Source organism: Chaetodon trifascialis, chromosome 4, assembly GCF_039877785.1.
Source record: "Chaetodon trifascialis isolate fChaTrf1 chromosome 4, fChaTrf1.hap1, whole genome shotgun sequence".
Lineage (NCBI taxonomy): Eukaryota > Metazoa > Chordata > Actinopteri > Chaetodontiformes > Chaetodontidae > Chaetodon > Chaetodon trifascialis.
In genome coordinates, this window is record NC_092059.1 from 19,969,920 (window position 1) to 19,985,368 (window position 15,449).

General features: G+C 44.3%; 1 protein-coding gene across 1 annotated transcript in view; it reads right to left on the bottom strand.

Annotated features, from left to right (window-relative positions):
- ror1 (receptor tyrosine kinase-like orphan receptor 1) overlaps positions 1-15,196 on the bottom strand; it is a 123,634-nt gene extending 108,438 nt beyond the window's left edge. The window contains exon 1 of the mRNA XM_070960847.1: positions 14,863-15,196. Coding sequence (XP_070816948.1) covers positions 14,863-14,968 — 106 coding nt within the window. The 5' untranslated portion in view covers positions 14,969-15,196. The remainder of the gene's footprint in view (positions 1-14,862) is intronic.
- Positions 15,197-15,449: the final 253 nt, after the last annotated feature.

The following is a 15,449-nucleotide window of genomic DNA, read 5'->3' on the forward strand; positions in this document are numbered from 1 at the left end:
CACAGAATGCATAAAATAAGGTAAAACAGAACATTTTAAAAGTAGAGCAGCAGTGCATGAGTGCAAGGTTTCAGGCCTATTATCAGGAAAATCATAGCTAGTTTCAGGGGAAATGGCTTTATTTTAAAAAGAAGAAGCGAGCTGCTTCCCTCATATCTAGAGGTAGTGTGCATATAGTGTGCAGGCATGCTTACTTTACATACAGTTTTGAAAGAGGGAAGATTCAAATGTTATATTAACATGAGACAGGAGTTAAAACAACTTTCTCTCACTCCACCTCTCCCTCTCCAACATACTGTGCAACCAAACCCCTGAAGACCCGTCTCATTACTCAAGGTCATCTTTCATCTGCACGGTGCACATACTTATATGACTGTTACTGTTTGATCTATAGCTGGCAATGATTCTGCCTTGTTTACTTTGCATTTCCAGTCTTTCATCTTGTTGATTTTTCCCTCCCTTTTCTTCCCCTTGTCTTTCTTCCTCTCCTTGCGCACTCCTGCGTTTCTAGTTGTTCCGTATGGTTTATGATTTGCTGATAGAGCAGGCAGGCAGAGGTCTTGGAGGGTCGCTTGAGACAAAAGCTGCTTTTCAGCTTTCAGGGCTGATACCTCCCAGCTCTGCTGCCTTCAGATAGCTGAAATATGCTGGCTGGGGGTTTGAGGTGAGGGGTAGGAAGGGTGACGTTGCTCCTGGCCTCCTCTTCCCACAGCGGCTGAGGTGAAAATGACTTTACCATGTGAATAGGCTGCGGTTGATCCCGCTGGAAAACAGCATTGCCAAACTGTCCTTCTTCTCTTGTCTTAATTTGATTTCTGAGGTTATGCAAGGACACAAGTGCAGAACATGTTATTTAAGTGAGTATTCACATTTCAGGCCTGGTCACATGTGCACGTTTTCATGCTTTTTCACCCTCAGCCAGGCCACACAAGGCACGCATGTTCTGACAGGGAACGCAAGAGAGATGGAGAAAAATGCAAACACAGTAGCCTGCTTGAAGACAAGAGTGTTCCTGTGAGTGTGTACGTGTATATCTGCATGTTTTGTGAAGAGCAAAAGAGGGAGATTTTGAGCAACAAAGTGCAAGAGCGAAAACAAGGAACTGAGACGGCTCTACACCAGGTGAGCTTTCCTGAGGGCAGCTGGGAGTATTTTTCCCCTCATTTAGCAGGTCATGAAAAAAACCGCAAGCTGCCAGATGTGACAGAGGGCACGCACCCTGCTCACACACTGTAAACATACACACACACATACACAAAAGAAAAATCTAACACACAGAGGGAACTCAATCTAACCTAACGTGAATATGTGTGTGGCACCGCTTTACTGTATTCCAGCATAAGTCAGAGGCAGATTTCTATCGGGGGGAATGTCCATCTCATTAGAATGAATGTCAGATGAAGTAAACGGAGGGTGAAGACATCAAAGAGGTCTGCAGGGAGCTGAATAAATCTGGCTTTAAACTCACGACAAGCCTATTCAGGTCAGGAATTTTACTATGAACCCTACCAAGAATCCGAAAATCACTTTCCCTAAAAGTGAAAATTCCCTTTTGTGACACTCACAATTAGTATTCTGATAGTATTTCATTTAATTGAAGATTTAGAAGAGTTAGAAAAAATTACACATGGTCCAAAGAAATGCCATGGCCACACCGTGCACCTATGGCTGGCTGCTGACCTACATTCCCCTTTGTTATTCCACACGTATCGGCACTGCATAAAACCACTGGCTGCTAATTGCTTTCACATTACAGAGCAGCCGGGTGATTTTGGTGGCCTTCCAAGACCACCAACACTGGGACATGGGGCGTGCACATTTGCAAATGCATACCACCAATCCCATTCTGGCTGCATTACTGTGTAAGCATGGACCAAGGGTCAACGTGTACGCTGCTATCTGCTGTGCAACCAGCAGTAAAACACTTCTCTTTCTGAGACCATCTTAACTGCTGTTTCTCTTTGAGTTTTAATACCGTTGAGCCAGGGAATCCCATGTAACGTAAAAAATGCATGGTTGTCACATTAAAAGTTCGGAGGCTTCACTGCATGTTTCTGGAGGCACTGTGTGTAAACCACAGAGTGATGTAACTCATTCAGCAAGCAGCAGAGTGCTTGTGTGACTTCCTAAACACATTTAACAAGCTTACAGTACACTCATTAGCAATGGGTTATTTGTGCCAATTACACATGGAGGGCAGTGGGCAAGAAAATTGCCCTTCCCTTAAATAATCTCTCAGGTCTACAGCTGACATGGGGGCAGCTTCTCACGAGAATTACCGCCTCTGTCCAGACACAAACCGCACTGAAGACTTCAAGGGAATTTAAATGCAAGTTATCACAATGTTGGCATGTATGATTCACTTAGAGACTATTTTCACAGGACAGACAGAGAGCTTCATCACATGGTGCAACGACAATCACCTGAAGCTCAATATAAGCAGAACCAAAGAGCTACAAACTGTAAAATGCGGACGTGTTACACACATCTTCAACCCGGCAGCACAGAAGATCTACACAATCAGCACAGTTTGAAGGTGGACACCCAACGTTAGAGTCACCAACTCAGTATCTGACTGAACTGTGAAATTTGAGTTATGTTGTTGAATAAAGGCCATAAAAGTGTTTTTATACAACCTTATGATGTCACAGTGAAGTTGACCATTGACTTTTTGGATATAAAATTGCTTTCTTATTTTATCCTATGGGCGGCACAGTGGAGCAGCAGGTAGTGCACGTGCCTCACAGCAAGAAGGTCACCAGTTCGATCCCCGGGTCGGGCGGGGCCTTTCTGTGTGAAGCTTGCATGTTCTTCCCGTGCATGCGTGGGTTCTCTCCGGGTACTCCGGCTTCCTCTCACAGACCAAAAACATGTTCATTAGGTTAATTGGTGACTTAAAATTGTCCTTAGGTGTGAGTGTGAGCGTGAATGGTTGTCTGTCTGTATATGTTGCCCTGCAGTCGGCTGATGACCAGCTCAGGGTGTACCCTGCCTCTCGCCTGCTGCCAGCTGGGATAGGCTCCAGCCCCCCCCCAACCCCCGAAAGGGATAGTCGGGGTATAGAAGATGGATGGATGGATGGATTTTATGCTATGAGACATTTGTGGGAAATATTATCATAAATTAGTGTTTGAATTCTCAAGTTAAGGCCGAAAACAATGCCTCCAGCCACAGCTCTAGAGGTGATAAGAGACTGTTTTGTGTTCTGACCAAGATGTACGTCTGATGTTTTTCTCCCAAATTAGGTTTATTGCCCCACACCGCTAAAACCACTAAATCTACCAATATTGCAACATTTTCCATTTCCACTCATTATTTAACGGGCTGTGCAGAATTTTCACTTTTTTTTCTCATTAAAACAAAATTAGCCCTGGGCACATGAAAAACATTAAACACACTGGGAAGTTACATTACACAAAAGCAGATGTTTGCTTTGAATTTGTACATTTTATAGAACAATATTTAGAGGCACATTTGTCCACACATACACACACCAGCAAAAACTAAGACAAAGGAGAATGTCAGCTCCTACTCATGAGAAGAGGTTAAACTAGCCAGCTGGTTGGAGTTAAATCAAATTTAAATTAAAGAGTAAATGGACTAACAAAGCCTGGAGTGCAACACAAGGGCAGTGGTGGGCAACGGGTCACTGCTGTCTGCTGGTGGACACACAGACAACTAATGAAGTCACAAGAGCAGAGAGCCAGAGCAGAACATGATCCAGGAACATAAACACGTTCCATAACAAACCCTCTGCTTGGACAAAGTTTGTGAGGATGAGAGAAAGAGGACGTGGGGAGAGAGATGGAGATGAAAGACGAGTGGGGAAAAAAAGTAGGAGAAAGTGCAAAAGAAGGAAGGCCCAGACGAACTCTTGCCCAGCCAAACTCCACCACAAGTCCCTGCCGTGAGCTGACAGTGGTCCAAACTGTTCAACAGTACCAGTCGGGGAACTTCGGACCGACTCCACTATTGTCTGAGCTCCCACTCAAACAGTCATGAATCATAGCTGCGGCAATCTGTCTCGCTGAGAATTATCAGCCCCGGCCCATTTCAAATCAGCACCTCAACAGAGCATGTCAGGAATAATAAGCCACAATGTCCATAGCGATGCTTCTTTTCTTTTTTTCAGTTTCCCTGCAGCAGGACCCTTCAGGCTGCATACATCTACAGGCACAGGCCCCTGTCCTGTTGCAAAACATCATTACACTATGCATGCAAGTGTATAAACAGTTGTTCATCTTACTGAAAAGCTCAATAAATATTCTCTTCAGGTTCAGTGGAACTGTGGCTAAATGTCTGGAAAGATGCTGAAGCTGTGCCATCTCTCCTTTACTCCAATTATGGCTGTAATGACATGACAGGTTTTATGTTCCATTAAAGATTACTGTGGCGGGAATCTATTTTCTGCTGTTAGAAAATAATATGGCCTGCATGCCTTGCTCAACATTTCCAAATTTAATCCTGAAAATTCTGCTATTTTGCAAGCAAAGCTGTTGACATGGCACGAGTTTAACTTATTGTGTAGGAGTACAAGAAAGAGTAGTTTTCACAGGTCACATCATATTTATTATGATGGACTTAATAGTCTACATAATCAGAGGCTCTTAAACCCAATGTTCCAGTTGCTACAACGGCTGGATGAAACAGTGAGAGGGGCGGAGGGCTGAGAGGTAATGAGCTCTTGTGGGTAAAGCTTAGCACCGCTGAGGCAGCCACGCAGAGGTTAAGCAAACAGGCAGTGGGATCACGCGGGCCTAAGCCTCTTATATCAGCCCCTCTGAGGAGAAGATCATTGACTTCTGATAGAGGGATGGAGGCCAGGAGTCGTCGGAGATAGTGTGGCCACCGATCCTCAACTTCACTGCCGCTCAGTAGCTGTTTATTCCCGTATAGTTTTCTGTCATGTGTTATTTAACAAGTCAAATGTTTGGCCTTTTGATTGCTATACCTTGCTGAGAGTTCATTCAAGCCTGCTGTCAGTCAAACGCCTCTATGAAAATATTTTCTCGTCTCAATATCGTTCTTAGCCCTCTCAGCTTTCTCCTAGCCGAGCCGGGCCCATCCCAGTCCTCACTCACATCCTCAGTCTATCAATCTTTTCATCCCCTCCTAAAAAAAACTAGTAATGGACGTCTTTTACTCTCTGAACCTCTTCCTCTTACCCTCCCCGGGGTCCCCCTCTCTTGCTGGGAGTCACAGAGCAACGCAGTTTCATTTCCTGCCCTGCTGAAATCAATGCTTCTGAGAGAAGGCGGGAAGTGAGACAGAGACAGATATATAGAGAGACAGGAAAACAAGACTGAGGTGCAAGAGGACTGCAGGACACCACCGCTCTAGAGAATAAATTGAAACACAGGCTGGTTCCAAGTCAGTGTCAGCTTTCATAGACATCAACCGGGAAATTAAATCAATGTTCAAAGTGGAAATATGGAAAAAGGGGGTCTACTTTAATGGGTAAACTCAATTTTCCCCTCAACACTCCCCATGGTTTTTCATTGGGCTCAGAGACGCAGAGATCCCACGGAGGACGAGAGCAGCATTCTGCATCCCACAGGATAAATGTATGAATTCCTGGTCAGGAGCGTCCCAGTTGACAAGATTCCTTTCCGCCCGCCTGAGTTAAATACAGAGTTCCCCCACACGAGCTGAACTCTGCGTGGAACAGAGGGAGACCGTGATGAAGAAGATAGCATAAATTTTGTCACAGTCACACAAAGGCAGATTCCTGCCCTATGACTGTTCCATACCCTTTTATTACCATTCCTACAGATTTCACCACAAAACCCCACAGCCGCTCAGACATCAAACACAGCGTTTCTACGAGCCTCTGGTTAACGCATCTGGACAGTCAGCAGCGTAAAACGGCTGACCGTGTCCCTCCATCCTGCTATTCTTTTCACTCACTTGTTTCTGTGAAAAACAGACCCACAATCTGGAGAGCTGGGCGACACGGAAGTCAATAACTTTGCCTTGAAAGAAGCGGCCGTATGGTGAGGCCATCAAGCCAGAATGGATTTAAGAGGCTAGCAGTGACTGTGGTCGTACGGTAACAGCTTTTCCCCAACACTGTGGAGACAGCTTTGAGGGTTTGCCAAAACTTTGGGTGTCGAGTATACCATAATCTGCACACTCTCCTACTCCCAGTTTTAGTTTCTGGAACAAAAAACAAAAAGTGTCTCATTTGTTTTTTCTATCTTAAATATAATTTTGTGAAATACAAATGGAAGAAAGAAGTTCCACCAACTGTCACCAAGAGGCTGAATGATTGCTGAACACTTTTCCTTACGCCCTATCGCGAGGTCTGATTGATGAGACAATCCTTGACCGTCTCTAATGCCACACAGGGGCAATGATTTCCCGGTTGGGGCTGAATTAGGCAGATGGCTGGCCAGCAGTGGTTTGCTAGATGGGCATTTAACTCCCGGTACTTCAGAATTACAGCCAGCGAGCCCTTTAACTCCAGATTCCTCGGTCAGTGTGGTCAATACAGGATTAGAATGGATAGAAAGGGAATTTCCATTTAAGTCAAGTTTCTTATGGCCTTTTGTGCTTTTCCATTTGTGCTAAGTCAGCGTTTTATTTCTGGTGTCTGGTTCCCCTCACAGTTTTTGTCCCTGGACATTATCGTCACAATTGACAGCCAAGCTGGACATTCAAATAGATGTCATCTTCTGCATTTTTAGAAAATTAGAGCGGCACTGCTTCCAGTTCTAGCGGGTGACTAGTTCTGTCCCTGTAGGATTAAATGTAGCACTTGTCTGTCCAATGTGAAAGTTTGAGATCCCCTGGACAACAGGACTGAGCCTCCAGTTCAAGGCAGCCCCTCAAGTCTTTTGTGTGTGTGAATGAAGTGGTTGGGTAAACACTAGCTGCTGGTTAATAGGAGGCTTGCTTAGAGAACAATGTGACAAAGCCTTTGGTTAAACAAACACGCTAAGGCCATGTCCACACTCATGCTGATACATTTAAAAACACTGTTTAAGACCCGCACTCAACCAACTGCATCCAAAAATGCATAACTTTCCACCCACTTCTGGCCTTCTGTCCACACAAGCTTTTCACACCCAACTTCTGTTCACTTTGAATTCCTGTATAGCCGATCACATGGCGTGCTGCTGATCAGTATTTCAGCTTCTGCAGTCACGGCCGAGCCAACATAGCGACATACACTGTCATACCCTGATTTTATACAACTATAGTTACTTCTGTTCATTCAAGCACCACCAAACACAAGCACAACAAGCATACACTTCAGTGGAAAGTACTGATGTTTGGGGCTTTTTCTATTTTAAAAACATATGAAGAAATGCAATGGAAGAAAAACAAAGGGGATGAGCGGGAAAAAGAAGGCTTGGTTGTTTCTTACTGTAAATCCCATATAATAGAAAAACAACACCTCACAATTGAAACACATGACACAAGCCTGCCAACATTTTCAATGGAGCAGAAAAAACACATTGTGAAACATAGTCAGCGCCCACAGCCAACCAAGTCCTCTGATGGGAAAGGGACAAAGACAAAAGCAGGAGAGCTTCATCCTTTCAGCAATATATTCAAGATCTGTCGCAACACTGGGAACAGACGTCGCTGATTATACTCTGATTGTTGGGAAACCTGCACACAGATGGACAGCCTGAGCGCAGCCTGTTTGATAAAACAACATCATCTAGTCTAGAAAATACACTGGGGGAAATATTCTGACGAGGCGATCCACAAGAGACGCAGCCTTTAATCAAAACAGCTCCATTTGTAGGTTCAGAGAGAGGCTCGTGGGACATCTCCACATCCCCCACTGAAAACAACGACGGGGAAAAGGGTTTCGACATTCACGGCCTTGTTGTTATTACTTTAGCAGATCTCCAAATGTAGCATTTGGTGGCAAAGGAGACCGGCCAACCGGCAGCTTTGAACTAAAACCCATTTACAGGAACTAATCTTCAAAAGACAGAATTCCTAAACTTTAGACTCCAACAGGATTACAGTTTCTATAGCTACTGATTGTAATTACAAAGCAATAAAAGACGAAGAAGAAAAAGCCAAACACACCTCTCTCTGTAGGTCACACAAAAATAAAAACTTCCTCAAAGACTAAATGAGAGGGTGAACCATAAATCAGGCCTGAGCCCAGACAAGCAAATCCTACACTACATACACACAAACACACACGCCCAACACAGACATACACACGCTGAAAGGGGTTCAGTTAATCCTAAGTAAACAAAAATCATTAGACGCCCCATAAAATTACATTTCATGCCGTCAGAACATCTCTGGCTTAATAATTCCACAAAGAGAGCGAAGTTTGTGCTCCAAGCACTTTCTACATTACTCAGTATTTCAAGAAAAATGTGCTATTTACGTCATTGTGTGTGTGTGTGTGTGTGTGTGTGTGTGTGTGTGTGTGTGTGTGTGTGTGTGTGTGTGTGTGTGTGTGTGTGTGTGTTAGAGGCATGAAAAAAAGGAAAAGTATGATTGAGTGATGGATCTGCCAAGAATCACTTTGGAATCGCACAACTGTGAAACAAATATACGTGATGATGTCCTATTAATAACTGCAGAGTGATAAGTTTATAGAAAATGTCTCAGTGGAGCTGATGGTCCAGTGGTTTCGCAGCATAACCACAGCGTCACGTGGGTGGAAGAGCTGATGAGGAGCCACAGACACACGATCGACCTGATACAGAGAAAGCCAAATTCTGACTACACATCCTCCTCATGATCTTAACTGCAACGACTGAACTAAAAGTATGAAGCGCTGCTGCATCCGCTGACATCACAAAAGATGCCTCCCTGCTCAAATTAAAGACGTTAAACACTGACAAATGTTGCCAAAGGCCTGTATGAGTAATTATGGCTATGTCTCTACAGAGAGCAGGAGCTGGTGTGGAGCCACCCCACTCTCAGTTATTGTTGAGTAAACACACGTAGCACAGCCAAGAGCAGCATGTCAGTCGGCCAGGCAAGAAGGGCCAAGTGCAGGAGCCACTCGACGGCCAAAACGATCCCTACAGACAGAGAGGGAAAGGGACAGAGAGAGTGTGTGTGTGAGAGAGAGAGAGCGAGACAGAACACAGCCAAGAAAGTCAGAAAGAGAGCAAAAAAGAAAAACAGGGAGAGAGTGCCAGCATGTGTTTCATGCCAGCCAGATAAGAGGAGCGCCAAGGAGTTTTGATGTCATGCTGATGGTGGTGGGGTGACAGAGGGGTTGACTATTCTATGATCCTCCAGCAGGCGGAAAGTAGGTCTGTGTGTACCACTGAAAACATACAACCTCTCTAGAGAACGCAGTGCTTCATTAGTTTTTCTCTGACCTTTCGCTGACATTGAAGTTATTTAAAAAGGAGGTCAGAGGTTAGATTATATCCTCTTTTCCTTCATTGAATTTATAGAGGAGAATAGACGCAGGCCACACTTCATGATTTTGTTCAGTGTGACTTTGCCTCACCCATCTACTTTGCTGAGCACTTAACTCAGTGAATGTTGTGGAAAAGATCACCATGCTGCAAACATTTGGAGAGGGAAGCTGATAAAGTGAAAATGTACTCCATTAACTGATCAGCTACCCATATTTTTTGGAAAATAAATACTAATATTTTGGGCGTAGAAGCTCATAAAGTTGGGGGTATTTAATACCTTGGAAAGAGTGTGGTGTTGTACAAAGACCTAATTGTGGGTGGACGGAGATCTGCCCGTCTGCTTGCAGTGGGGGTTTCTGAAGTCCTTAATACAACACAAACAGGGTTTTAAAAGATTAACTCTGACACATATAGGGGAATTTAAAAAGCCATGTTTCATCCTACTCCCTATTAAATGAAATGTAGCATGATCTGCACATATTAAGCCATGGCAAAGCTAGCCGTGGAGGATGCTAGCGAAGCAGTAATTTGATAAAACTGCAATGAGGAGTGTTCTCAATGAAATTTAGAGCTCTTTAAGCCACTGCTATTCCCAGCAGTCCTCAACATTAAACCGTGCCAAGTCCATACGGGAAATTGATATGCAGTATGTGTGGCTCGTTCCATTAGACTCATTAAAGTGTCACTTTGTCATCAGCACACTCTCGCACTTACAGCTGCAGCAAAGGACTCATTGTATTGCGTGTATAAAGTGCAGAGGAGAACATTTTTTATGTGGCAGGCATAATTTGTCTTCCAGACAGCAGTTGAAAGACATCAACATAGAAAGTATTGAATAGTAAAGTATAGAAAGCCATTTAATTTGTAGTCAGACGCACAGAACAGGTCAATTGATGGAAAAGGGCGAATATAATTTTAGTCTATCAATGGACTGTTTTGACAAAAATAATAATACGCTGCTGCATTTCTCCACTCAGTCCAGACCCTACCTCTGCTAAAATCATTGACGTGCCACATCTATACAACTGGCTTCTCAGCTCCCGCACTAAAACCTAAACCGTTCTTTTTGTTAATCCGGCGCTACAGTTCCCTGAACCCTGCAGAGGTTTTACTCTCCAACAGACTGACCTCCTGTGCAGACAGTAAATTGCAGGAAAGGGGTTTTCACGCTTGGCTGCAGTTTGTAGTGGCAGAAACTTTATCAAACGCCTCCGACGAGGATCTGAGTGAACTGTGTTTAGCCTTTGATTAAACGCTGCCTCTCCGAGGGACCTGACCGCTAAAAAACAAGCATGCTCCACAGAGTCCGATCTGTGGAAATGAGAGCGTTTTTCTGCCAATATTACACAAATGCAGGAAATTTGCACTTCTTACCAGTCACAGAAAGGCTTTTGGCTGACTTTGCAGATCTACAAAGAAGGAAAACCTAAATCTGGCTCTCCTTCCAAAATTCCTCTGTCAACCGAGCATTGACAGCATATTTTCGGGACAGTGAAGCCAGCAACTCAATGGAAAGCAACTGTAGCATTTACAGGCAACACACATCATATGGACACTCTGTAGAAACAAATGAAGTAGCCCTGCTCACAACCACAATACGAAAGTGATGAAAAACGCTACATAAGTCAGACAAAAAAAAGTACTGAACATTAGTTATTTAGTTATTTGATACTTTTCATATAATTTAAAGCAAATCGCCCGCTGGCTGTACATCAGTTAAACAATTAGCACACAATATTCTCCAAACTGTTTGCCCTGTGGTAACACTAAGGCACAGTGAGCCTTGACAAACACATGTGCTTAATAATGAGTGGGAAGTAGGTAATTGCCAGTGTGCGACGTGGTTTACACACCAATGTTTTAAATCAGTGACATAAAACAGAGTCGTCGCGTATGATTTATGGCTGTCTGCTGATTAAATTAATGTCCATGACTTTCTTCCCTTTCCACACACTCAAAATGGAGTTGAAGCACCGAAAAAAAAAATTATATATATATATATGCATACACATATGAATTCCCCCCTCTCCTCGAAACATACCATACATCTGTTTCACACATACAGTTCTGCCACATTCTTCCGTCTGCCAAAAGCTTTTAGGGATGCACACCACTTGATGCCTGAGTTAGTGTGCAGAGTGGGAGTTGAGTTTTAAACGCAGCAGAGTCATCTATCTGAAAGAGAGTGTATCGCTCAAACCATGACAACGCCCAACATGTCCCTGAGAATCTGGATAAAACGGAGATACACTGAACGTGGTCACACATTAAAGGAGAAATCCCAGCGATGGGGCAGTGACGAAAAGGACTGAGCAAAATAAAAATGACCAGAGGGAGCGGCTGATTTGCACAAATTTTACAAGGACGCATAAAAAAGCGCTACCATAAACTCTGACATCTGTTTCACCTCCTTGTAAACTGCTCCCTGAATATGAAAATGCAAGAAGACACAGAACAGCACAGATAGACATCTCAGGAGTGGGGAGAGCCGGACAAGCTCCTACTCACCCAGCCTGCAGGACCGAGGATTTTTTCCAGGAGTGAAGTGCCTTTAGTGTCAACAGTGTGTCCTGTTGAAAACTGCAGTGAGGCAGTTCCACCCAGCATGATTTATAGCCTCCCTGAGTGTTATTAAAAGGCTAAATGCAACTCTAAACAGACTTCACATAGTTGCTGCCCTGCAGAGGACCTTCTGTGCTCAGAGGTGAATGTCCAATGTTCAGGGACATTGATTCAGTTTATATAGCAGGAAAACACTGCTGTCAATTTATTTTTATGAACATGTCACAGATTATTACTTTGGAGTTAAAGGGCAGGCAGGGCTGAAAGACAGAATGACAGTCATGACAATTATCTTATGTTTAAATAAAAGGTGCACTGTAGTAATCTGATTGCTCCTCACTCTCAGGAGATGATTTCTGAGCTGCAAAATCCAGGTTCAATCTCAGGTTCACTGATTAAGAATAAACCCAGTTGGCAAAGTTTCATTCCAGCTAGAAAAAGAACTTCTAGGCTATCGTGGAAGCCAAATGTGCAGAAATGCAAAGAGAAGACCTCTGGAGGAGGACAGTTGTGATTTCCAAGAGAAACAATGCCTTTAAGAGTAAAATCTCATGATCTATTCTACATGATTCCTTGTTTAGATTAGCACCTAGAAGGCTGATCTTGATGCCTGAGCTGTTTTTGGCAAGTGGAGGGCCGAATCAGAGGGCTGACAAAAATGTGTATAAACTCAGGATTTAGAGTAATGAGAAGGACACAAGCACAAAACCCATTATCCAATTTCCTGCCTCGACCTGATCACTTACATTAATCAGAGCTGCGTGAGCATGCAGGTGTCGGAAGAGTTTTGCGCTTTTATTAGATTTAAAGGCTTTGTGAGGAGTGCATTTGACTGCACTTTGTGGGCCAGTTAATCACAGTTTCAGGTATTGTAAGCAGCTGAGAGCAAATACAGCACAAGTAAATGCATAAATCACGCCTGCATATAGGTTTTTATTGTCAGCTTACACAGCCTTTGTCAAGTCTGCTATGTAAACATGCTGTAGTGAGGGGAAACTGATTGCTCCTGGAAATGCTGGCATTTGAACCACAGTGACAGACCAATGACCTCTGACCTCTGACTGGAAGCTCGCAGACTGACCAGTAAACTAAACAGCAGCAAATAAAGACAGGCAGCCATGTCTTTCACTTTCTTTCTTCTCACTTTTGCTCAGTTGTTTGCACAATACAACCATCTTTTTTTTACTAACCAGTGATCACATCTGACCCACACTGTTGCTCCTCTCTGGCCATTCGCATTACAGTGAGTCAGAGGAGAGCCAAGCCTCCCACTGATATTATCTGCAAACACAGCCTGGAGCCTCTTCACTGGCGGGGAATGGGAGGTCAAGTGGATGCAATGGAAGAAAAATAGCATATTTGGATGTAAAGAAAAAGTTAGTATCAAAAATATTAAATAGAGCAGCTGTGGATCATCTCTGAGAGGCGGTGGCTGGAGCTTTTCAGGAGTTTACTGGTTCCCAGCAGTGGGAGGGAGCAAAAAAGCAAGTCAGGGTCGCTCCATGAATAACAGTATTAGCATATGAAATCTAATTTTCAGGGTAGATTCTGCCTCCAAACTGCAGCTACGAGATGCAGTCATTTCAGCCATTGTCTATTTCCAGATATGAAGTAGTTGCAGAAGCAGAGGCTTGGCTCTCCTCTGCTCCATATTCCATCGCGAAACTCCACTGGAAGAAGTTCTAGCTAACTCATCCAGTTAAGTAATGTGGATTAACATTCCTCCCTGCCACAGAGCAAGAAAGAGAGGTAGAAAGATATAGAGAAGGGATGGCAAGAGCAGGGCCGCAGCAGAGCGCTTTATGCTCCACGCAGCACATGCTGTACACCTCCACTGTAAATAACAGCCAAATGCATTTAAGGAGGACAGAGATAATCCAAACAAACCACAAAAAACCTTCCGGAGACAATTCATCACTACCCATCTGGGAGGGGAGGATTGTTTTATACTCACTACACACTCAGAAGCCAGAGGACAAGAAAAGCTGAAATGCTTTCCACAAGAGGATTCATAAACAATTCAGACTGAATTCAAACTGAATTCAATCATACTTAGCCAACCAAAAGCCGGTTCTATGTAGCATCAGCCTGTCCTTACTCTCAGATGTTAATACCACACACTCAGCCAGGCTCGGCAGAAGGCAGTGGAAATACAGTTCATGTGGTCGAGCAAAAAACAAACAAACTAAAACTCTTTGCTTTCAACCACGCTGCAGACAAATAAACCAATGATGTATTTTAGAGTGTGTTGTAAAAAGACAAAGTGCAGCATTGTTTCCTGGAGGCCACACTCTGTCCTATTTTTAAGCAATGTTGCCCACTCATCCTCATCTCACTACCTGAAACAGTCCCTGTCTCACAATCAGTCGCACCTAAACGGTTAACCACTGTTTGCCTTTTAATTAACACTTCTTGTTGCCCTCATCTTTAAACTGACTTCAATTATTGAGGGGGGCGGCTGGGGGTACAATAGCTATCCAGCTGACTGGTTAAGAGGCTCCCATTGTCTGCCAATGGAGTCAAGTCTTCACCCGTGCAGAGGCTTCAGAATGACAATAGGACGATAATCTAAAATCCAAAGATGATTTGCATGAGAGGGGAGGCTGAATGAGCTCTGCTTCAGATGGAAGGAACAACACTGTGTGGACAACCAGCCTATGAGACCACTTCAGGAGGTGGTTTTAAATAAAATACCATGTGTGAGCGCAATGATGGATGACTTCAACTGCGTTTAAAGTGAGCTAAAGTCACTATTAAGCCGCTGCAGAGTGCTCCAGGCGCATGCTGAAAGTCCCAACAAAGACTTTTGGTCAGGGTTGACAGATTGCATCGTTGAATTCACGCGTGTTGGGATGAGCCGCAGAGTGAGGAACGCCAGCAGAGAAGCAGGGGAAGGAGCGGGGATGATTACCGAGAGAAGGGGAAAAGTACTGAGACTCACCAGACGCGCTCAGGTCCAGGACACTCTGGAGGAGCAGGGCGATCCAGAGAGCGCAGGCTGGACATCTCCAGAGACGCTGACTCGCCGCTGCCCGACTTGGATACATTCCTCCGGCTCTGTGTTAAACCTTCGCCCGCTTTTCACATCCACTGCGCTCAAAATTGAATTTCGAGCAGAAAAATGAACACAGCGCTTTGGCAACGTGTGCGCCGTTTTCCGCCACTCGTTCAAAACGCACCAAAACCCCTTTTCGGTTGAAAAAATGCGTCAGGAAGAAAGTTGTCTTCGGTTCCTCTGGTTTCTGTCTCTTTCCTCCTCGCGGGAGCCCAGCTCACTTTCCCCCTCACTGTCTCTCTCTGTCTCCAACTGAGCGCAATCCTTCCCACAAACTTCACTGGGAGACTTGTGCCCACAGGAGCCACATGTCTCTGATTAGCCATGTGTCGCCACCCTGCGCTCACTGCGGGAACTGTCCGAGGGCTGGAGGACACGTTTATTCCGAGAAATGTACTGAGTTTAAATTAAGATGTCCACTTCGGGGACAGAGAAGTCCTGAGAAATGTGGAGGTGTGAGAAAAATGGAAATC